Source organism: Mobula birostris, chromosome 7 (genome assembly GCF_030028105.1).
Source record: "Mobula birostris isolate sMobBir1 chromosome 7, sMobBir1.hap1, whole genome shotgun sequence".
NCBI classification, from domain to species: domain Eukaryota; kingdom Metazoa; phylum Chordata; class Chondrichthyes; order Myliobatiformes; family Myliobatidae; genus Mobula; species Mobula birostris.
The window spans coordinates 58,792,689-58,814,482 of record NC_092376.1 but is presented as its reverse complement, the minus strand read 5'-3'; the positions used below and the strand labels follow the sequence as shown (position 1 = coordinate 58,814,482).

The window sequence follows — 21,794 nt, the reverse complement described above, 5'->3', positions numbered from 1 at the left end:
GTGAATCATCAGCTGAATACCAAAAATGATATTAAAAATGGGTTTGCTTTGTCTTTTTGCCCAAAGTAAGGAATGAAGGAAATGAAATTAGAATAAAAATGGATGCAGTTTTTCCCCCCTGTAATGCCCTAACACCATTCTTACCCATTGGTCAGTGAATATTGGATATGCTCCAGAAGTTTGAGAATTGGTCATATTACATACGGGCCTTGGTAAACATTTCCAGTAAAGGTTGTTTCAGCATCAGGACAAAGGGCAATTCACTTCTGATTTAATCCCATGCAGAGTTTTGACCCTGAAATGTTGATAATTTCATCCCATACCCCTCCCCAAACCCCTCAGATGCTGCTTCAATGGCTGAATTTCTTAATATTCCAGGATCAGAAGTTTCTTGCAACTTTCATTTAATCCTGTTTGCATGCATTCATCTCTGTGGGGAAACAAATATGATAGGGGACAGATAATCTATTTTTACCCCTGTTCTCTGAAAACTATCCAGACAAATGAATTGGATTTAATGTTTTAATGTACCTAGGCTTTCACTGGAAAAATAAAACATCCAAAACTCTGCTGCCTGTGTCCGGAGCCATTTGAAATTCTCCCAACATAATTTGCCTTGTGCTTTCAATTGGTTAAAGTAGATCCTTAATTCTGAAATTGTGTTTTCTCTCTTCCACTTAATAAGTCTTTAATAAGTTGGCAGTGATTACTTTGCAAAAGTTATTTTTTCCATTTATGCTTTTCTGCTTTGATTTCAAATCCAGACTAATGTGTTTTTTTGTTGCTTTTGGAAATTTGACTTTTTCATCCTTGTACTATCACCAGAACTCAATCCAAAATTCAAATGATGGAGCATAATTGCTTATGAATTTATCAACATTTATTGAATTGGGAGTCTTAAATAATAATTGTGCACAATTTTATTGTAGCTGTCATATTTAGTTGTAAACATATGTTAATGGTGGTTTAAAATACAGTTTGGCAGGATCATAATTTGTATGGGTCCATAGCAGAACAATGGTTACGAGAGAAGAAACGTGGGGGGCGGGGGGGGATGGAATAAGTTGCATCACACTGGAGTTTTAATTGATGCAATCTGCTGAGGTATACTTCCTACCAAAGTCTGTTCCCTCCTGTTGTAACTGTAAGAAAATTAACTTAACTCTTATTAACGTGGGCTACTGCTGAACTAACCATTATTTTCAATCAATTTTTGGCACAATAAATTCTCTAAATCAGATCTGTCTAATCTTCAATTAAAAATGTGTGATTTGTTCCAGATTATGACCATCAGTCTACCCATACATGTGCTTATATAAATGCTTCATTTGAAGCTATTAACTGCATGTCTACTTCACTTTTTTCAATAGTATTTGCAGAGATTTTTAAAACTTGCAAAATAGTAACTGCAGCAGCATGTTCAATTTTCAAATAAATCTCTTTATAGAATATCATTTAATTTCCTAACTGTTCTTGTGATAATTTCATATGTCAATTTGCGGAACACAGGCAATAGTTTTTTGCAAAACAGGCAGAAGCCAGGTTATGATAGAGTTCCACTCAGTCATAGAATTCAGAAACAGACCCTTTGGCCCACTTAGTCCATGCCAAACTGTTAGTCTGCCTAGTCCCATTGGCCCAGTCCTAGACTGTAGCTCTCCATACCAACCCCACCATCCTTGTATTTATCCATGCTTCTCTTAAATATTGTACTCAAACCCACATTCACCAATTCCAATGGCGGTTTCTTCCCCTTTCTTAGTGGAAAAAGCTCCCCCTCAGGTTCCCTTCAAATATTTCTTTCACCTTTAACCTATGACCTCTTTTCTAGTCTTACACAGTGGAAAATGTCTGCTTGCATTTACCCATCAAAAAAAAGTCTTAACCAATTCAACCTTTTTCTATAACTCAGTTCCTCAAGTCTTGGAGAAACCCTTGTCAATGTTCTCTGTTCTCTGTTAATCTTATTGATGTCTTTCCTGTAGGGGTGACTAGAGCTGCATGTAGTACTCACCAAAGTCTTGTACAGCTCCAACTAAACATCCCAGCACCTGTACTCAGCACTGACATATGAAGGCCAATGTGTGAAAAACTATTTTTAACAACCCTTTCTACCTGTCACAACACTTCAGATGAATTATGGATCCGTATTCCCACTTCGTTTCACTGTACTCAGTGCCCTACTGTTCGCTGTGCAGGTCCTCCCCTGTTTTGTCTTCCCAAGATACAACACCTCACACTTGTCTGCATTGAATTGAATTTGCCGTTATTTCAGCCTATTTTCCCAGCCAGTCCAGTTCCCATTGCAAGATTTGATAGCTTTCCTCACTGTCCACTATGCCCAAAATATTGGTGTCATCCACAAATTTGCTGATCAGGTTTATCATCCAGATCGTTGATATAAATGACAAACAGCGACGAACCATCACAGATCTCTGCCGCGCACCACTAGTCATGGCCCTTCGGTCAGAGAGGCAGCCATCAATTACCACCCTGGCTTCTCCCACAAAACTAATATGGAATCCATTTTTTACCTCATCCTGAATGCAAAGTGACTGAACCTTCATGACCAGAGACTGCCATGTGGGACTTTGTTAAAGGCCTTGCTAAGGTCCACGTAGACAACATCCACTGCCTTTCCTTCATTAACCTCCTTGGTAAACTTATTTGGAAAAACTCTAAAATTGGCTAGGGAAACCTACCATGCACTGTCATGTTGACTAACCCAAATCAGGCCTTGCCTATTCAAATACTTGTATATCCTATCCATTAGAATACCTTCCAATAATTTACACACTACTGACATCAGGTCTTCTGGTCTGTAATTTCTCAACTTATTCTCAAGAGCTTTCTTGAGCAATGGGGCATTAGGTATCCTCCAGACCCTGTCACCTCAGCTGTGGTTAAGTACTTCTGTCAGGAGCCTTGCAATTTTTGCACCACCTTCTAATCAAAAGATTAGAGGGGCTCCTTGTAGGCCCAGGGGACTTATCCACCCTAATTTGCCTCAAGATAACAAGCACATCCTCTTCTGTATACAGTCCACGAACTCACTACTGCTTTGCCTCTGTTCTATAGACTCTGTCTCCTGAGTAAATACAGATGCAAAAAAGTCCTTTTAAGATCATCCCTTTCTCTTTTGGCTTTATGCATAGATGAATGCACAGATCTTCAAGTGGACAAATTTTTTCCTTTGCTATCCTTTTGCTCAATATATCTGTAGAAGCTCCTGGGTTTCTCCTTCACCTGTTTTGCCAGAGCAAACTCTTGCCTCCTTTCAGCCCTCTTGATCTCCTTTCAGCCCTGTTGATCTCCTTCTAGCCCTCATAATGCCTCAAAAAGCAAGTTTTCCTATACCTGTTAGCTTTTCCTTTCATTCTCATTGGAACATACAAGTTCAGTATTCTCAACATTTTACTTTTGAAGTGAAAAGCACTCTTGCCAGAGAACAAGCTATCCAAGTCCGCACTTGCCAGGGCCTTTTTGATGACATCAAAATTGGCCTTTCTCCAATTTAAAATCTCAACCTGAGGGCTAGACCTACCTATCTCCATAATTATCTTGAAGCTAATGGAGTTATGATCACTAGATCCAAAGTGCTCTCCTGCACACTTCTGTCACCGGTCCTGTCTCACTCCCTAATAGGAGATGCAATATTGCACTCTCTCTAGCTGGAACCTCTATCTATTAAGGAAAAAATTTTGAACGTGTTTGACACTCTTTCCCATCCAGTCCTTTTTACAGTATGGGAGTCCCGTTCAATATATGGAAAGTTAAAATTGCCTGCTAATATTTCTTGCTTATTTTTCTTGCAACTGTCTGCTACCTCTCTACAAATTTGCTCCTCTAAATCCCACTGAATATTGGGTGGTCTATAATATGCCATAATATTGATAATCTCTTTCTCAGCATTGCCATGATATTTCTCCCTGACTAGTAATGCCATCCCTCCCCCTTTAATACCTCCCCAGAACACTGGGATGCCAACCCTGCCTTTCCTGTAACCAAATCTCATTAATAGCTGCAGTATCAGGTGCAATAATATATGCAATTTAGAACCTTAGTCCCACCATGCTCAATCTTCCAATTCTTGTCTTTGTATTGTTCCACAACCATGTCTCTAGCTGTACTGGCACTCTGATTCCTATCCCCCTGCATCTAGTTTAATCCCTTTAATCCACCCCCCTCAGATCTCACTATCAAGTGGCACAGGTAGCAGTCCTGAGATCACCGCCCTGGAGGTCCTGCACTTTAACTTGGCAGCTAACTTGCTGAACTCACTCTGCAGGATCCCTTCACCCTTCCTGCCTCTGTCATTGACACTGAGGTGGATCATGACCTCTGGCTTCTCACCCTCCCTCTTAAGAATGCCGTGGACTTAATCTGAGATGCCCCTGACCTTGGCAGCTGGGAGGCATCATGCCATCCCTGAGTCTTGTTCTTGCCCACAAAACCTCCTGTCTGTTCCCCAAAATAATTACTCCCCTTACACTACTGCTGGCCTCTTCTCCCCTCTTTTCTTCTGATCACTGAGTTAGACTCAGAGCTAGAAACCTGATTGCTGTGACTTTCCTCTGCTACCCAGCAGAAGATGTAAGCAGCCCCACAGCATCCGTCAAATCCATCCCTGTCCATCCTACTGCTTCAACCTGCTTATTCATGCATTTTTAAACTGGGACAGACCTGTAAACCAAATCTAATACATCTCTGTCAGAGTCCTTTCAACTATCGCTTTGATTACTCAGAGGAACAATCCTTTAATAACTATATACTTGTTTTGCTTAGTATAATTCTATTGGATTTATCTGGTATCATTTCTTTAACAGTATCTTCCATTTAAAAACATGTATGTGTTCAACCATAGCCTAACCTCTTGTTTTGTTTTAGTTATTAAAAAATGGAAAAAAATAATGAAATTCTAAATACTTTTTTCATATTTATCTGCGGCAAAATGTCTCCCATCAGTTTACTTGGACAACAACTACCTTTCTCCAATTATACTCACAATTTGCTATTGCTTCTAAATTGATGGTGACTTCAGATATGAACCTTTTGTCTATGACTGAATGATTCAATTAAAATCATTTGTGACACACCATTTTTCCCATGGCCTAGCCTCTTCCCTCATCTCTTTTTGTACTTCAATAACTTCAGCGATTTTTTGGTTAGGATTGTGAGGATTTTTCATGTTCTTGATGGTCAACGACTTGCATGTTTTTTCCAGTTAGTAGGGTAATTTAAAGTTCCATGCGTTTTGACAGTCACAAGAAGTTTAATTTTTTTTGTAGTAGCACCTATATTGGAGACAGCCTTTCAGTTTGTGTATTCATGGAAATAATATATACCTCTTGAATTATATTGTACATTGGGCATTAATTTTAACATGTCCATCAATTGTATGATATTATTTTGTCATAAATTTAGAAGTAAAAGTTGACAGCTAATGTCTCATTTTCATACAGAGTGACTTATGGTCATTAGGCATCACAGCCATTGAAATGGCAGAAGGAGCACCTCGTAAGTAATACTCTGAAACTTGTAACATATGTTTATATGGTGAACTTTTTTGATTAAAATGTTGTTATTTTATTTAAAGTGTCAAAATGAAATTGTGCTAGCCTAACATGATGAAGTCTCATCTTCCTGCATGAATTCTAAATTGAGCTATGGGATTTTTTAAAAGCAGTGTTTTGTGAATTGTACGCAGGCAAACAGATGCCAATGTTAGTTGCTTATATGAGGTAGGCCTAAGATGTGTTGTTTCGATATTACATTATCATTTTCTCTTTATCTCATTTGTGCAATTGAGAGTAACAGATGTTATTGTGGGTGGGTGGAAGGGAGTTGGAGATTGGGGGTGCAGATGGTGAAAGGGTGAAAAGAAAATTTAAGTGCATTGAACCTGCATGGAAATGTATGAGTTTTCATACAATTTAACATATGGTATATTGTACTTGGATTTTTAATGATGCTAATAAATGTTGCTGTTGAATCAAAACACACTAGTTTTGGCTGAAAGAAATTAGATAATGCCAGGGTAGCAGGAGATGGAGTTACTAAGTTGGAATGCCTTTTATGTTTCAAGCTCAATACAAATTTGTAAGTGATTAACCAATGATAGAAGGGTGGGGGGGGGCACACAAGTAGAAATAGGTACCAAAGGAGTTGAACATGAGCTGATTGGGTATATTGAATATGCTCAAGTATTATTCAATGATGAAGGAAAATGCATGTTACAAGTGCAATATTGATGGTAGAGAAAGAGCAAATAATGAACTGGAAGGGGTTTCATGATTAATTCATCTATTAAAATGTCAAATGACATGGATCTATCATTAGCATAGCAAACAATGTCTTATTGAGAAGCAAGTTAAGTATTAGTCAGAAAATATTACACTAGAACTGATTGTATTACTCCTTTATGATCTGTTTTTATTTGCTGAATCACAAGACTCTTTCAAATTAGAAGTGAAGAGAATTGAAGGCAAAAGCAGGTGGTCTCTTGTTATAGTAGTAGTTTAGATGTAACGTTATTGCAGTATAAGACCCTTAAATGGGTATTGATGATATAAATCTGAAGAAGCATTTATTGCAAAAAAAAGATAATACTCAAGCAAAGATATATTCAGTAAATGGTGGAAGGAGCAAGTAAGACAGAAGTCTGGAACAACTTTTCACAAAGTCTGATCAGTAGATGAAAGGGTTTTGAATGGTTCAGTGGAAAGTAAAAACCGTTCAAGACAGTGTGATAGATGATGTATTTATGGCTACAATAACTCGGATGTGTTGACTTGCCTCTTGCAACTGTAATGTTAAAAATGTGCTCTCTTACCTGAGCATGGTTGTGGTTGATTATATTTTCATTCTAACTCTACTTTCAGTCCAGATCTATAAAATTATTTGAAAATTTTAATAGTAGATGCTGGAAATTTGTAATAAAATTATGATAAAATTATGATTATGTGGAAACAGAAACTAAGTCAGAGACATTGACCTGCTGAATGCCTTCAGCATAATTTTTCTCATCATTTGTTTTAATAATGGAAGTATACCTTTTACATGCTTAATAGCAGTGCTTTATTTTATAACAGTATACGCTTAATTGTGACAGAAAGAAGTAATCAGCATAATGAATGATTCATTGTACTCCACTTGATATAGCAACCTAATTTCCATCAGATTACATTGCTGAATCTGTGCAAGACTATAATTTGTTGCCTTCCCCCTGGAAAGAGTGTGAATAACCCTTAATGCCTAAATTTAGATTTCTTGACACTTTTTTTTTATACAACTGGCAAGAGTTTAAAAAAATAAACAGGCTAAAGTATATCTTGCACACAGGCTGTTCTGTTCCTTTCTTGAAGGAATGCAATTGCCAGTTGTATACCGAATCATTTGTAATCTGTATAAAGGGGATCTGACTATATTTCTATTTTCTAATATTTATAATTATTGTGATGGTGACATTTGGCCATTTTTGAAAGGAATAATGTAAATTGAGCATACCAGCTAATGCACGCTCAAAATTAGATTTGCTTTTTCACAAGCAGTAACTCTGCCTCTTTCATTTGATAACATGCCATTTAGGGACCTCATTCAATTTATGAAATAGCCCATCTGGTCTGCCTGCACACACCACTGTCACAGCCCTGAGAGTTCTGCTTCGGTCCAGTTTGGCTGCCTGCCTAGGCTCTCCATGCTTGCTGCTTTGCTACTCTGCAGGGTCTTGTTCTGTCCCATCAGATTTGTTGCTGCTCAACAGATTGTGGGCCAGCTAATTGTATTAGCTTTCTAATCTTTTGTGGTTAGATAACTTAATTTGTTGATGGGGCCGTTCAAATGAAGAAGCTCCGGGACTGAAACTATGCACAGCATGAGCTGGGCTTCACAGTATCCCGGTGACTCTTGGTCATAGTCAGAGTTTTACAGCATAGAAACAAACTCTTTGGCTTAACCTGCTCATGCTGACCAAGGTGCTTATCTAAGATAACTTTGTTTACATGCATTTGCACATATCCTTCTAAATCTTTCCTACCTAGGTACCTCTCCAATGTCTTAAAAGTATTGTAAATTATATCTACCTCTATCACTTTCTTTGGCAGCTTTTTGCAAATATTCATCCTCTGTTGAGAAACTTGCCCTTTTGATCCCCTTTTAAAATCTCCCCCCCCCCCCCCCCAACCCTTAAACCTATGCACTCTCATTTTGGATTCCATTATCTTGGGGAAGAATGTTCCAGGATATCCACTTTGTCTTTGCCCCTCGTGATTTTATAAACCTCATCAGTCTCAGCCCATCCTTATAACGTACTGTCCAGTCCTGGGAACATCCTTGTGATTTTTTTTTTCAGTGCTTTATTTAGCTTAATTGCATTCTTAATAGAGCTGGTGGGCAGTGGGGTGGATATATGTCTCTCCCAAAGGAGGTGTAAGGCGTTCCTCCCCTCCACTAGCCCTTGGACAAGATGTAGCACCCGCTTGGCCCCCGATTAGGGTCACAGTGAAGCCATGGGAGCAGGTGGTGGATGGTCGTATGAACAACTGTGGCATATCACAAGTCCTGGTTATGCAACCACTGACGCCAAGCAGACAAGCTCTGAAGAGTATTTATTGATCATGGCTGGTGTTGTCCCGTCTTGTAAAACAGCCCAGAAGGTGGCAATGGCAAGCTACTTCTATAGAAAAACTTGGAAGAATAATTATAGTCATGGAGACCATAGTCACCTATGTTATATGACACGATGATAATGATGATGATGAACGTAGCTGGGCAGCCAGTTCAGATGAGGTCTCACCAATGTCTTGTACAGATCTATCTTGACATTGAACTCCTATACTCAATACCTTGGCTAACAAAGGCAAGCATACCATTTACCTTCACCACCCTGCCGAACTGTGTCTCCACTTCCAGGAAACTTTGTACTTGTACCCCAATGTATCTCCATTTCCTAACCTTCCCAAGGGCCCCGCCATTGCTTTGAATGTCTAGGTTTAACTTCCCAAAGTGCACCACTTGCACTTACCTGAGTTAAATTCCATCTGCGACTTTCTCAGTTGATCTGGATCCTTTTGTTGGATTAGATTCCTGATATTTTGATTGGATTATTCAAATTTAAAAAAACATTCTCATTGGTGTTCTTGCATCTTAAGTCATTGGCAGTAAAGAAGGAAGTACAGGAAGTGGTGAACGGGATGGAAAGAGGCAGGTGACTGTTCCTGACAGGGCAGTAAAAGGATCACCTGGTTAAGCATCACAGCTGTGAATTATAAAACTGGCTCTCACTCAGAAACATTTTTGTGCACTACAGGACTAAAATTATTTTTAAATAACTGTAGACCCCCCTGGCCATCCTCAGGGTCGCTCGGCTCGCTGTCGTCTGGGAAACAGCCTCGGCCCCGCCAAACTGGGTAATTAGTTTGTGTGGATGCTGTGTGAGGTACCCCACCCTGCCCAAATAACAGACAATACACCAGATGCAATTAAATGATATACAGTTTATAAATATTACTGGAACTATAGAATTAATAAAGAATAAAATATAAAAGGAAAGTAAAAGGCGCCACACTTATCAAAGTTCAATCTCTTCGTGCACAAAAACCGCTGGAGCTCAAGGACCTTCTTCTTCACCCTGTGACCCCTCGGACCACCTTGACCGGCCGCCTGGGACCAACAATGGTGGTCGACCAGACGCTCCACACGAGTCCGTCTCCGTCTCCGTCTCCTCGCCGAACGTCCCGCTCGGGGTCCGACCCCGTTAGCGGACTCACAGCACCTCGTCCATCCTCTGTCTCGCTCTCCCGCCTTCTGCCCCAAAACCCCGCGCATACAGTATCTTCAAATACACCAAAAACATAACAACTATCCCAATTGGTTAATAACGTATTTCTTATCACACTCTAAACCAAAACAAGCTGCTAGCGCAAACTTTCTCAGCGCTTAACACAACAAAGCCGCATTCCCCAGATTAACATAACAAAGACGCCATTTTAATTGGCCTTCGCAGTAACATAAAAATCGAAACCCCCTTACATAACTAAGAAAATGAAGATTGTTCTTGGACAATATGTGGTTTCATTGTGATTTTTGTGCCTTAATTCAATTTGAATTGGATGATAGAAGGGGGTTGGGAAAGGTTGACTTAAATGATTGAAATTTAATGAATCCTGTGTTTTCATTTAGTTAGCAATGACACAGCATTGACAATTGTTATTGTATGTTTTCACTTTTAGCCCTCTGTGACATGCACCCAATGAGAGCACTCTTCCTCATTCCTAGGAATCCACCTCCACGTTTGAAGTCCAAGAAATGGTTAGTACTTTTTGAATCATGGGGTAAAGTTTGCACATGTTATTTGCTTCACAGCCTTCTCAGTGCATCATTTCCCACAATAGTAGTCAAATGACAGGTTCAGTGATGAAACTCTCTCCTGAGTGAGAAGGAACTCGGCACAAGTCGAATTCAAATGGCTGACTTAGTTGATTCATGATCAGTGCAACCTCAATCAGTTTTTTATGCCTTGTAAATGGTTTATTTCTTTTTACTTTTATTTTCTCATCTTGTTATTTTCATGTTTTTTCTACTATTCTAGTGGTAGATAGAAAAAGACCATTTCTATGGTCTTGTGAATATCCATAACCATGCATTTTTTGTATCATGTGTTGTATATCATTTAACAGTAAACTGGAATTTTGAAACTCTGTGTAAAACCAAGTGTTGAGAAACAGCTACTCATTCATTCAATTTTATCCTTCCTTATTAATTCACCCAACCAACATTGAGCTCAATTTTGAGTTATGTTTATGTTGTTGATCCAAGAAGATAATCAAATAGATTATTCAAGATGTTTGTTATTCTTGCAGTTCACTAGTAATTTTCTTCTATGCTGTGTGACTGGTTTAGCCAAATAAATACATAAGAAACAAACTGAAATCTCAGATTTAGTCATGCAATGCATGCCTTGGTCTTGCTGGAAAAGTGTCATTCAGATTTCATCTTATGCATGCTTCTTAATGTTCAATATGCTTCATGGAGGTTCTCTTTAACTCCCCCTTTGACTGTACCTAAGAGCAATGTCAACCTCTTCATATTATATTCCAAAAACATTCTACAGCTGTATTTATACAAGTGTTTGATCCAAAATTATCCACTCATTTGCTATGATCCTCATTATCGTCTTTATATCTAATTTCAGCTTCAAGAAACCTTAGAGCTTGAATAGAAGTTATCAATTTTACATTTGGAATCTATTATACTCGAATCCAATTGCTTCATGATGTAGCCTCTGGTATTTCCATATTTTTCACTTAAATTGTGTGACACTACTTATGAATGCACTGAATTGGAGTATTACATTTAGTTTCCCTTTTTTCATGCAAAAAAATATGACTTATTCTAAACTTTAGAAATTGCATCCTTTATCACCACTATTTTCACCAGCTACGTTTAACTAGTTTGTAATTGTTTGTGTCTTTATTTAAATAAAAATTAATTGTTTTTAGAAAAATCTGCATTAATTCAACCTATCCTTATGTTCTTCTAAATCACTCTATTCAGAGGCTATATACCTTGGTCTTGTTAATTGGTTTCCTATGGATCACAATGTTATTGACCATGCCAAATAAAATTTCAAAAACTCTGAATAAATATTCATCGTTCATGAGGCAAATGGTCACTTTTTTTAATGAAACATTCTAAATCTACTAAGAAGTGTATTATATTTATAAGTATTCTAAACATTTGTTATTAGATACTACTTAGAAATTTTAACAAATTATTTTCAGTTAAATTTCCAGTACTGAGCTTGTTAATTGCTCTTAACTTTACCAAATATTGGGGTTGCTCTTGTTTTCAGAGACCTCAAGATTAATGCTAGGACATGAATTTATTGAAAATAAACTAATTTCTTTAACAACATGACACTTTATTGAAATGTGGGATAGATCTATGTGTACGTTGCTATTAAATCATTGTACTGCAAGCATTCAAGAGTCTAATTGTGTTGTGCGTCCCCTCAGAAAATATACACAGACTTTTTGTGGTTTCCTGCAGATGTGAAATAATACATTTGATATGAATACATGCTTGACTGCCTCTATTATATAAACTGAATACTTGCTTTGTATCGAAATAATTCATCATTTAATGTTGAAGCTTAAGTGCCAGTTAAAAACTCTGAATAGTCATTTCAACTGATAAGGATAAAATTTGGTGCCTCATCAAGCATTCTGAATGACCATATCTTGATCTTTGACTCAAATTAAATTGCAGATCTTTACTTGCCCATTTCAATAAAGCTTACTTTTTATGTATATATTTACAGGTCAAAGAAATTTTTTAGCTTTATTGAAAGCTGTTTGGTGAAGAACTACATGCTGCGACCTTCAACTGAACACCTGCTAAAACATCCATTTATCCGTGACCAGCCCAATGAACGGCAAGTTCGCATTCAGTTGAAAGATCATATTGACAGGACAAGGAAGAAGAGAGGAGAAAAAGGTGTGTGGTGCAATGTTTGTGCAATTACAAAAGATGTTTAGATAATAAAAATTGGTAAATAATATTACACTTTGGAATATTAATTCCTATTTGATCAGACCAAGGTTTTCAACTTTGTTTGCATGCATGTTATGAAATTCCTTCCATAAAATGGAATACAAGTTCAAAATCCATAATTAAGTTTGAGAATTTCCAATTATTAATTGAATAAATTTATCGTCTCATGTTAAAGCATGCAACAGTAGAAACTAAAACAAGGTTATTCTCATCATCACTTGGCAAGCCTCTCTAAACTGTACATGATTTAATTCTTCCTTTTCACTCAAATTCTCCTTGAACATCTGTATTGTAAAGTCTCCATCCTATTTTAAAATCTCCATCCTAAATTTTATTTATTATCGCAAACAACAGGAATTCTGCAGATGCTGGATATTCAAGCAACACACATCAAAGTTGCTGGTGAACGCAGCAGGCCAGGCAGCATCTCTGGGAAGAGGTACAGTCGCCGTTTCAGGCCGAAACCCTGTCCTGATGAAGGGTCTCGGCCTGAAACGTCGACTGTACCTTTTCCTAGAGATGCTGCCTGGCCTGCTGCATTCACCAGCAACTTTGATGTGTGTTGCTTTTATTTATTATGCTACTTTTCTCAGTATTCCAAGCTTAAAGCCATTAAGGAACTAGCTATTCCTTACATTTAAGTTGGCATTATAGTTAAGTATGAATCAGTATCTATTTGCTGAGCAGGCTTGGTGAAATTGAGAATGGCTTTGGGCTAGGCAGTCGAAGCATATTGTGGGGCTGGAGTCTGGGTCCTAGAGCGAGGCACTTCCTGGTGCTTGGACAATTTAAATGCCGGCACAGATAGACTGGAAGCCTGAGTGCCAGGAATGGAGGGGAGGGTTGGCCTGATTTCGCTCGTTCTCCCAGGAATGTTAATTCCTTTCTCCGCAGCACCAAGGCTGTGAACTGATCCAGTTGCCATATGTTTTTGTCCCACTGGTCTGATGAACAGGAACCGAGGTTTGGGATTACTCTGGCTGCTCTGGGAATGGATATGAAAACTCAGTCTGGTTCAGAACGCCATTGGCTTGCTTCTGTTGTTTGTATGATTTGTTTTTTTCTCCCCCTTTCACTGCACAGTGGTTTTTGGTCTTTTTAAAAATTGGGTTATTCTGGTTTTTAGCTGTGTGGCTGCTTGTAAGCAGACAAATCTCAAGGTGTATAGTTTATACGTTCTTTGATCATAAATGTGCTTTTATTCTTTGAATCATGTCTAATATCAAGGCCAAAAGTTGCTGGTGATTGTCAAAGATTCCTGATCTGAAGTGCACTGCTTGAATAGATGATGAAAGCAGTTTATGTAGGCTAGGAGCATTGAATCTGTTTGGATAGTTTTTCTACCTGCATAGCTCTGATGGATCAGAAGGCTTGTTTTGGGTGTGGTACAGCATGGATACAGGCCTTTGGCCCAACTTGTCCGTGCTGTCTATCACTTAACAAGCTAGTCCCATCTGCCACATTTGACCCATGGTCGTCTAAGCCTCTCCTATCCATGTACTTATCTAGATGGCTTTTGTATGTTGCTGATGTGCCCACCTCATTCCACAGAGCTCCTTCCAAATATGCAGCTCCCTTTGTGTGAAGAAGTTGCCCCCCATTACTTTTAAATGTCTCACCTCTGATCTAAAACCTATGCCCTATGGTTTTTAGCACCCTCTGCTCCTGGGGAAAGGGATCTGTGTGTGCCCCTCATGATCTTGAATACTGCTATTGGGTCAGCCCTTGTAACTCGGGGCCCCCAAGTTTAGGCAACATCTAGGTAAATCTTCTCTGCACTTTTTCAGTTTAATCACACCTGCTAATAACACTATACATAATTCTCCAAGTGCTGCTTCATTGATACCTTAACTGCAACACAATGTCCCACCTCCCATTCTCGGTACTCTGTGGCTGCTGTATACTTGTGTAACAAATGTCACCTTCACCACCTGCTGCTGCTTTCAGCAAACTTGCACTGCTAGCTTCCTCTATTTCATAACACTCCACAGAGCCCTACCATTCACTTTTGAAAAAAAATCCTAGCCTGGTTTGATCTTCCAAAATGCACTACCTTACATTGAACTGGATTGAAAGCCATTTGCCAGTCCTTAGCCCTGATCAAAAATAACAGGGAATCTTGTATCCCTGTATATGATAGATAAGCCTATTTTTAGTATGGTCCACAGAATTTCTAACCATGCCTTGCACGTTCACATCCAAATTATTTGTATAAATTGCAAACAGCAATGGCTCCAGCATTGATCCCTATGACACCGCACTCGTCACAGGCCTCCGGTCTCAGATCATAAACCTCTGCAGTTATGAGCCCAGCCCACAATCTGCTGTGAATGTTATGTGATCTAACCTTCCAGATCAGCCTGCCATGAGAGAGCTTGTCAAAGGCCCTGTTAAAGTCCATATAGAAAACATTGACACATTCAGTTGCTTCTTGAACTCTGACATTTGCCAGCCATGACTTCCCACACACAAAGCTGTGCTGACTGATCTGAATCAGACCTTGTCTCTCCAAATGTTGGGAGATCCTGTCCCTGAGAATCCTCTCCAATAACTTACCCACCACCAATATCAGACTCACTGGCGTGTGGTTTCATAGTTTGTTTTTGCTACCCTTTTTAAAAGAATTGTAGCACATTAGCCACTTCGCAATCCTCTGGAATCTCATCTCTAGCCAGAGAAGAAGGAAGCAGCTCTGCAATGGCCTCTGCAATTTCTTCTCTAGCTTTCCACAAGGTCTGCAAATGCACTAGGCCAGGCCTTTGAGTTTATCTAGCTTAAATACTTTGAGGCCTTCAGTACCTCCTTTCTATATTTATATGCAGACCACCCATTTCCCCTGCTTTGTCTGTTTCCTCACAGGATAAACTGAAGAGAATATTCATTTTAAAAATATCACCAGTTTCCCTTGTTTTCAAACGCTGACAGCCATGTTGGTCTTTAAGTGGACCTTTTCTCTCCCTAGTCACCCTTTTACTCTTGATATTCCAATGTAATCTCTTGATTTCCCCTCCCCTTGCCTGCCAATTCCTTTCATATCCTAGCTTCTCTTGAGTGCACTCCTGAACTATTGTAGGCATGAAGTGCCATGCCAGTTCCCAACTCCTTCTGTGTAATATATACACATCTTTTTCTTAACTAGGGCTTAATATCACTCATCAAACAGGCTTCCTGAAATCTGTCAACCTTGCCCTAACTTAACAGGAACATGCAGGCCATGAGCCCTTGGCACCACAGTTTTAAAGACCTCCTACTTGGCACATGCTCCCTTACATGCAAGCAATCTTACTCATTGAACCTCTGCTAGCTGCTGTATTAATGGCTCCTAAATTTGCACTGGTCGATTTCAGGTCCTTAACCTGTGAACTATCCTTCTTTGTACCTATTTTAAACCTGATACAATTGTGGTCACAGAACCTAAGGTTCTTGTCAACAGACATTCCACCACTTACCCTACTTCATTCCACCGGAGGAAGTCCAGTGTTGCACCCTCTCGAGTAGGTTCCTTTATGTATTGATGAAGGAAGCCTTCTTGGACACATTTCACAAATTCCACTCCATCCAAGCCCTTGTGCGGTGAAAGGCCCAGCCTGTATTAGTGAAATTAAAATATTCCACTCTTTTGTTTACATTTGGCTGCTGTTTCCCTACAAATCATTTCTAATTCCTGCTGAATATTGGACGATCTATTATACAATCCCATCAGAAGGATGATATCCTTGTTTTTAATTTCCACCCAAAGGCCTCACTGAATGATCTCTCAACAATATCCTCATATAACCATTGTTATGTCCTCTTTTATCCCCTCTTCCTCTCTTACCTACACCTCTGTCATGCCTGTAGCATCTGTATCCTGGAACAATGAGCTTCCAATCTTGCCCTTCCCTCAGCGATGGCTGTAATAATCCGTTTTCAGAGCAAATTGTGCCCGAGTTCATTCACTTTTCTTGTTAAGCCTCTTTTGTTTCAATACAAGAGTTTATACCAATGGTCTTTCCTCACCTTTACTTGTACTATCTATCCTGCTGACTGCGGTAAATTTGCTGTCATTGATTCTGGTATTATCCCCCAGTTTCTCAACCACCACTGTACTGCTCAGGGCCTCATCCCCCTGCCACTCAAGTTTAAATCCTCCTGAGTTTCATTTGCAAATCTCCCGGCCAGGAAATTTGTGGCCCCTCAAGTTCAGGTGCAACCCATCTCTTTTGTACAGGTCACCCTATCCCAGAAGAGATCCCAATGAACCAAGAACTTGAATCCCTGCTCCCTGCACCAGTTTCTCAGTTATGCACATGATAGTATATGATCAGAATTATTATTTGGGAGGTGATGCCTTTTCCTTCCATGAATAATCGCATCTCCTTCCTGCCGTCTAGAGAAGGCAGATGACTTTCTGAAGACTTGGATGTTGTTAACATGCCTAATGTTTATTTTGATTTAGATGAAACAGAATATGAATACAGTGGGAGTGAAGAAGAGGAGGAGGAATTGCCAGAACAAGAGGGAGAGCCAAGGTAACGGTATTTTGCTAAATTATCCTGTTTTGATCTGGAGGTAGAAGGAGTCTTTCAAACGATTTTAATCATTGTTTCAAGAAGCCCAAATGAACATAGTTTTATTTGCTTTTAGATAGCACCTAATTCAGTTTTTATGCTTGTATTCACTTACCATTAAACTTATGTGCTTTGTTTAAAGAAAGTTTCTTAATTACATGATTCTCCAGTTATGAGAATGGGCAAGCAGTGTTCGATAGATCTACTATAGATCCAATCTGTCTGTTACCCAGGTGCATATTTCCTCAAAGCCTGTTATCTATTCTCTGCCTCCCTCTGGTGGCACAGAGCAGAAATGTGTGAAAATTTGACAAGAAAAGTCTTCAATATTAACTTAAATGCAAGTTAGCAGAAACAGGGCTGAAAGCTTGTACAGAGAATGAATATAAGAATAGACCTCCTGCGGCAAATGGTCTTTCACTTCTGCTGAAGAGTCTGGAAGAGTCTGTGTTGCTTGTATGTAGTCAAGTACCTCTTCACACACTAATGTGACCATCCACAAGAGAGAGAAGTGTAAACACCAATATTAAAATTTAATGAAAGTTTTTAAATTCGAGTTGTAAGAAGTCCTGATGCATAAAGTAACAAGTGTATATATTTCCCTGTTTAGTAGTGAGATTGTAAACTCTAAAACATTTGAGCTAATTATTGAAGTAAGAGAAATTAAGAATTTTTCCACATTAATTTTGTGTAAAAGTTCTTTATAAACGTAAGTGATCTGTCAAATCTGACTATTTGACAGATTGTATCTGTCTTTTCCACACAAATCTGTGGGTGTCGTTAAAACCAATTCATTTGCAGCTGTCGAGTTTTCTGAGTGAAGTGAAAAGCAGTGGATTTTGGAAAGTCTCTGCAAAATTACTGTGTATCTGTGACAGATGAATAAAGAAACTTGACACCTAAATCAATGCTTTTCTGAGTTGTATTTACATACCTATGGTTGTTGGAAATCTGAACTAAAAATAGAAATGCTCAAGAAGTCAGGCAGCATCTCTCAACAAGGAACAAGGTAGCATTTCAGGTTGATCTCAAGGGCTCCAAATGAGCATTGTCCTGAAATGTTGCTCTGTTTCCCTTCCCACAGATGTTGCCTGACCTCCTGAGTATTTTGAGTTTCTTGTTTTATTTTACTAAATTGTGTTGCTTCACCTTGGCTCTCTGCTGCTTAACCATCTCAGTTAATTTAGTTAATTCCATATTATTAAAGAAAAGATGCCATGATTAGTTAATATTTAAATGTACAATGTAATGAAGTGTTACTAGTTTGAAGTTAAATTTTTTTATAAGATTTTTAAAGAATATCTCATGTTCTGGAGCTGTAGAAAGTGCAATCTCTGATGTATAAGTACTTGGAATTTCCCCTAACCAATCACACATTTTAGCACTTATCCATATTAAAGGCATTCAATTCATGAGACTGATCTGAACAATATCCACTTCTACTTGCACCTGTATTTCCACATTTAAAGTTCCTAGACTTATCTCTGTGTGAGAAACACTGAGAGAATTTTTTTTTGTTTGTTCATTAGTTCGATTGTTAATGTGCCTGGAGAATCAACTCTTCGCCGTGACTTCCTGAGATTGCAACAGGAGAACAAGGAGCGTTCTGAGGCAATGCGCAGGCAGCAACTCCTTCAAGAACAGCAGCTCCGAGAACAGGAGGAGTATAAAAGACAGCTCCTCGCAGAGCGTCAAAAACGCATTGAGCAACAGAAAGAGCAAAGGCGACGACTTGAAGAGGTATTTCTTTCCCAAAGTTTACTTGGTTAGCTTTTGTGGTTGAGTTCTCCTGCCTGGAATGATTTCTCATAGTTTGCTGCTGCCCACACTTAACTGAAAGATCTATTTTGCTGGCCTTTCGTAATGCAAGGACTCATTAAGCAGGCTCTGCCCCCAGAATGCTTCTAACACCCAGGCAGTAGGCCTGAGTGTAGTGCTTTGTGGACCTGGAAACCGTCTTTGATTTTAAAAGATTTTTAATGTTTCTAATATTGGGGAAAGTTTAAAAGTTATGAAAAATAAACATGGAAACAAGCCCTTCAGCCTATCTAGTCAGTGCCGAGCCACTTGAACTGCCTACTCCCATCACCCTCCACCGGGACCACAGCCCTCTGCGCCCCTCCTATCCGTGTACCTATCCAAACTTCTCTTCAAGGTTGAAATTGAGTTTGCATGCACCACTTGCGCTGGCGCTCGTTCTGCTCTCCCACAACCCTCGAAGTGAAGTTCTCCTTCTGCTTTCAATCTTATTTACATCTTAAACTCAAATATAAAAATTCTTGTTAATAGATATATTTAAGCTGAAGATCATTTTCTTAAGAAAAGCAACTTATCTTCCCCTTTGCCCCTCAGTCTCTGTTGAAGCCACTGAGTCTTGGATCCTTGACTAAGAAAGAAGGACGCTGCTAAACTCTATATTAGAGCAAACTGATGTTTTGCAGCAGAAGAGCATGGATACAAGGGCGGTTGTGTTTTTAACTATTGCAATGGTCAGCATAGTCCAGTAGAATGTAGTTTGGATAAAGATTTGTTAGAAATACTAGATATTGCAATACCTTTCATATTTCTGTCAAGCACATTGTGGCAGTAACCAAGGTTAACTGATGGTTGTAATCTAGTTTTTTGTAAGCATATTCAGTGCTATTTTTTTGAATAGTTTGTCTATTGAAGAGGATATTTAATCTGTGCAATGTTAATCAGCTAAGTAGAGTTCCAATGCTGTATTTAAGTCTGATGCCACTTGTTGGCAGAAACAAAGGTGGTGATGAATTGGTATATAAGAGGGAGATTGAAGATCTGGTAGTATGGTTCCATAACAACAACCTCTCACTCAACATCAGCAAAACCAAAACCAAAGAGCTGTTTATTGACTACAGGGAGAAGAATCTGGTAGTCCATGAGACAGTTTTCATTAGGAGATCAGATGTGGAGAAGGTAGGTGTTGACATCAGAGGGATCTGTCCTGGGACCAACACATAAATGCCATCACAAAGAAGGCATGACAGTATCTCTACTTTCTTGTTTAGTTAGCGTAGATTCAGTATGTCACCAGTATTCTTGCCATACTTCTATAGATGCACAGTATCCTAATTGGTTGCATCATGGCGTGGCATAGGAACACAAATAGTTTTTGCATAGTTAATCAAAGTGGAAAGAAGCACTCTACATTGAGATGCATGATGGTGGCTATTATTGTTGAGGTACAAGTCCGTGTGAGTGGGTTTCTGATAGAGACCGTGTCTAAGGCTGTCGTGCAAAATCTATTTTGGACCCGAAGAGTCTCCCTGAGGAAATAAGATGATTACAAACAATGTTCTTACAGAATGGCTACAAGGTGAAGGAAATCAATCGGGCCCTTAAAAGGGCCAACAGAGAAACCAGGACATCTTAAAAATGAGGAAGAACCAATTACTACTGCCTGTCTTCCCTATATTTCCACGGTTTCTGGAAGGATCAATAGGATCCTGAAGCAGTGCCACATTAATACCATCCACAAACCAGTGAGGAAGCTCAAATCCCAGCTTATGTGGGTTAAAGATGGCCTGGGTCTCGGGTCGTCTGACGTTTACAGGATTCCCTATGAATGCAGAGCAGCGTGTATAGGCAGATGATGGAAACCTGCATCCAAGAGCTCAGGAGGTGTATCTGTTTGGGTTACCTGGAGAAATCAGCATTAGCAGAACACTGCATTTGCAATTTGCAATGGCTGACTGACTTCAGCACAAAACTACTGTGCCACGTCAGTGGTTTTTGGGACCACCTGGTAAAGGAGGCCATTGAAATAAAACTAGAGGGAAAGAATTTTAAAAAAGTCAAAGGTCTTGTTCTAAGTAAGAACTGGAATTCGATTGTAGTCTAAGTGGGAGAGTGGAAACCTGATTGGGTGAGGATTAACCAATCGGGGGGACGGAAAACAGGGGTGTAAATACCACTGGACTAGACTTGTCCAAACATCCTCCCTGAAGAAGATGGCAGGATTTGTCATCGAAACATCAGTTATAATTGATATCTGTACCTGTCTGGAAGCCTGAGAAGAGTTTATTTGTCACATAGGCTGGGGAAGCACTAGATCCTTTTGTACGTACATCAATAATAATTTTTTTTCCAGTGGATATTTACAGTTTAAAAACTGTGCACAATATTCCAAGTGCAACCTCAGTAATACCGTGCATAATTGCAACATAACATCCCAACTTCATACTCGGTTTCCTAACCACTGTCCACTTGTGACAACGCATTTAGAGAACTATGTACTTGTGCCCCTTATTTCTCCCCCCCCCCACCATGTATCTATACTCTTAGATCCCTATGGTCAGAATCTTCTTATTCCCATTGTATAAGTATCAAGAGGGTGAAAGAAAGGACAACTTAGGGGATCTTAGGGTTGATATCTATAATGTGTTGCTGGAGAAGGTGGTGGAATTGGATGCAATCAGACAGGGATGGGAATAGTCAACGCATATGTGGTTACAGACCTAATGTGGCCAGATGGGATTAGTGCAGATGAGCAACATGTTCAGCCCGGACTTGATGGTGCAATGGACCTGTTTGTTTGCTGTACAACTCAATGACCCTGAAACAGGCACTACAGCGCCTCTTTCACCTCAGACGTTTGAGGAGGTTTGGTATGGGCCCACAAATCCTAAGAACTTTCTACAGGGGCACAATTGAGAGCATCCTGACTGGCTGCAT

At 39.3% G+C, this 21,794-nt stretch overlaps 1 protein-coding gene across 5 annotated transcripts in view; it reads left to right on the top strand.

Moving 5' to 3' along the window:
- LOC140200235 (mitogen-activated protein kinase kinase kinase kinase 4) overlaps positions 1–21,794 on the top strand; it is a 286,211-nt gene that overhangs the window by 211,013 nt on the left and 53,404 nt on the right. For all 5 annotated transcript variants that reach the window (XM_072263252.1, XM_072263247.1, XM_072263251.1 and 2 more), the window contains 5 exons: positions 5,463–5,517; positions 10,230–10,308; positions 12,320–12,495; positions 16,991–17,063; positions 18,632–18,842. In XM_072263252.1, coding sequence (XP_072119353.1) covers positions 5,463–5,517; positions 10,230–10,308; positions 12,320–12,495; positions 16,991–17,063; positions 18,632–18,842 — 594 coding nt within the window. The remainder of the gene's footprint in view (positions 1–5,462; positions 5,518–10,229; positions 10,309–12,319; positions 12,496–16,990; positions 17,064–18,631; positions 18,843–21,794) is intronic.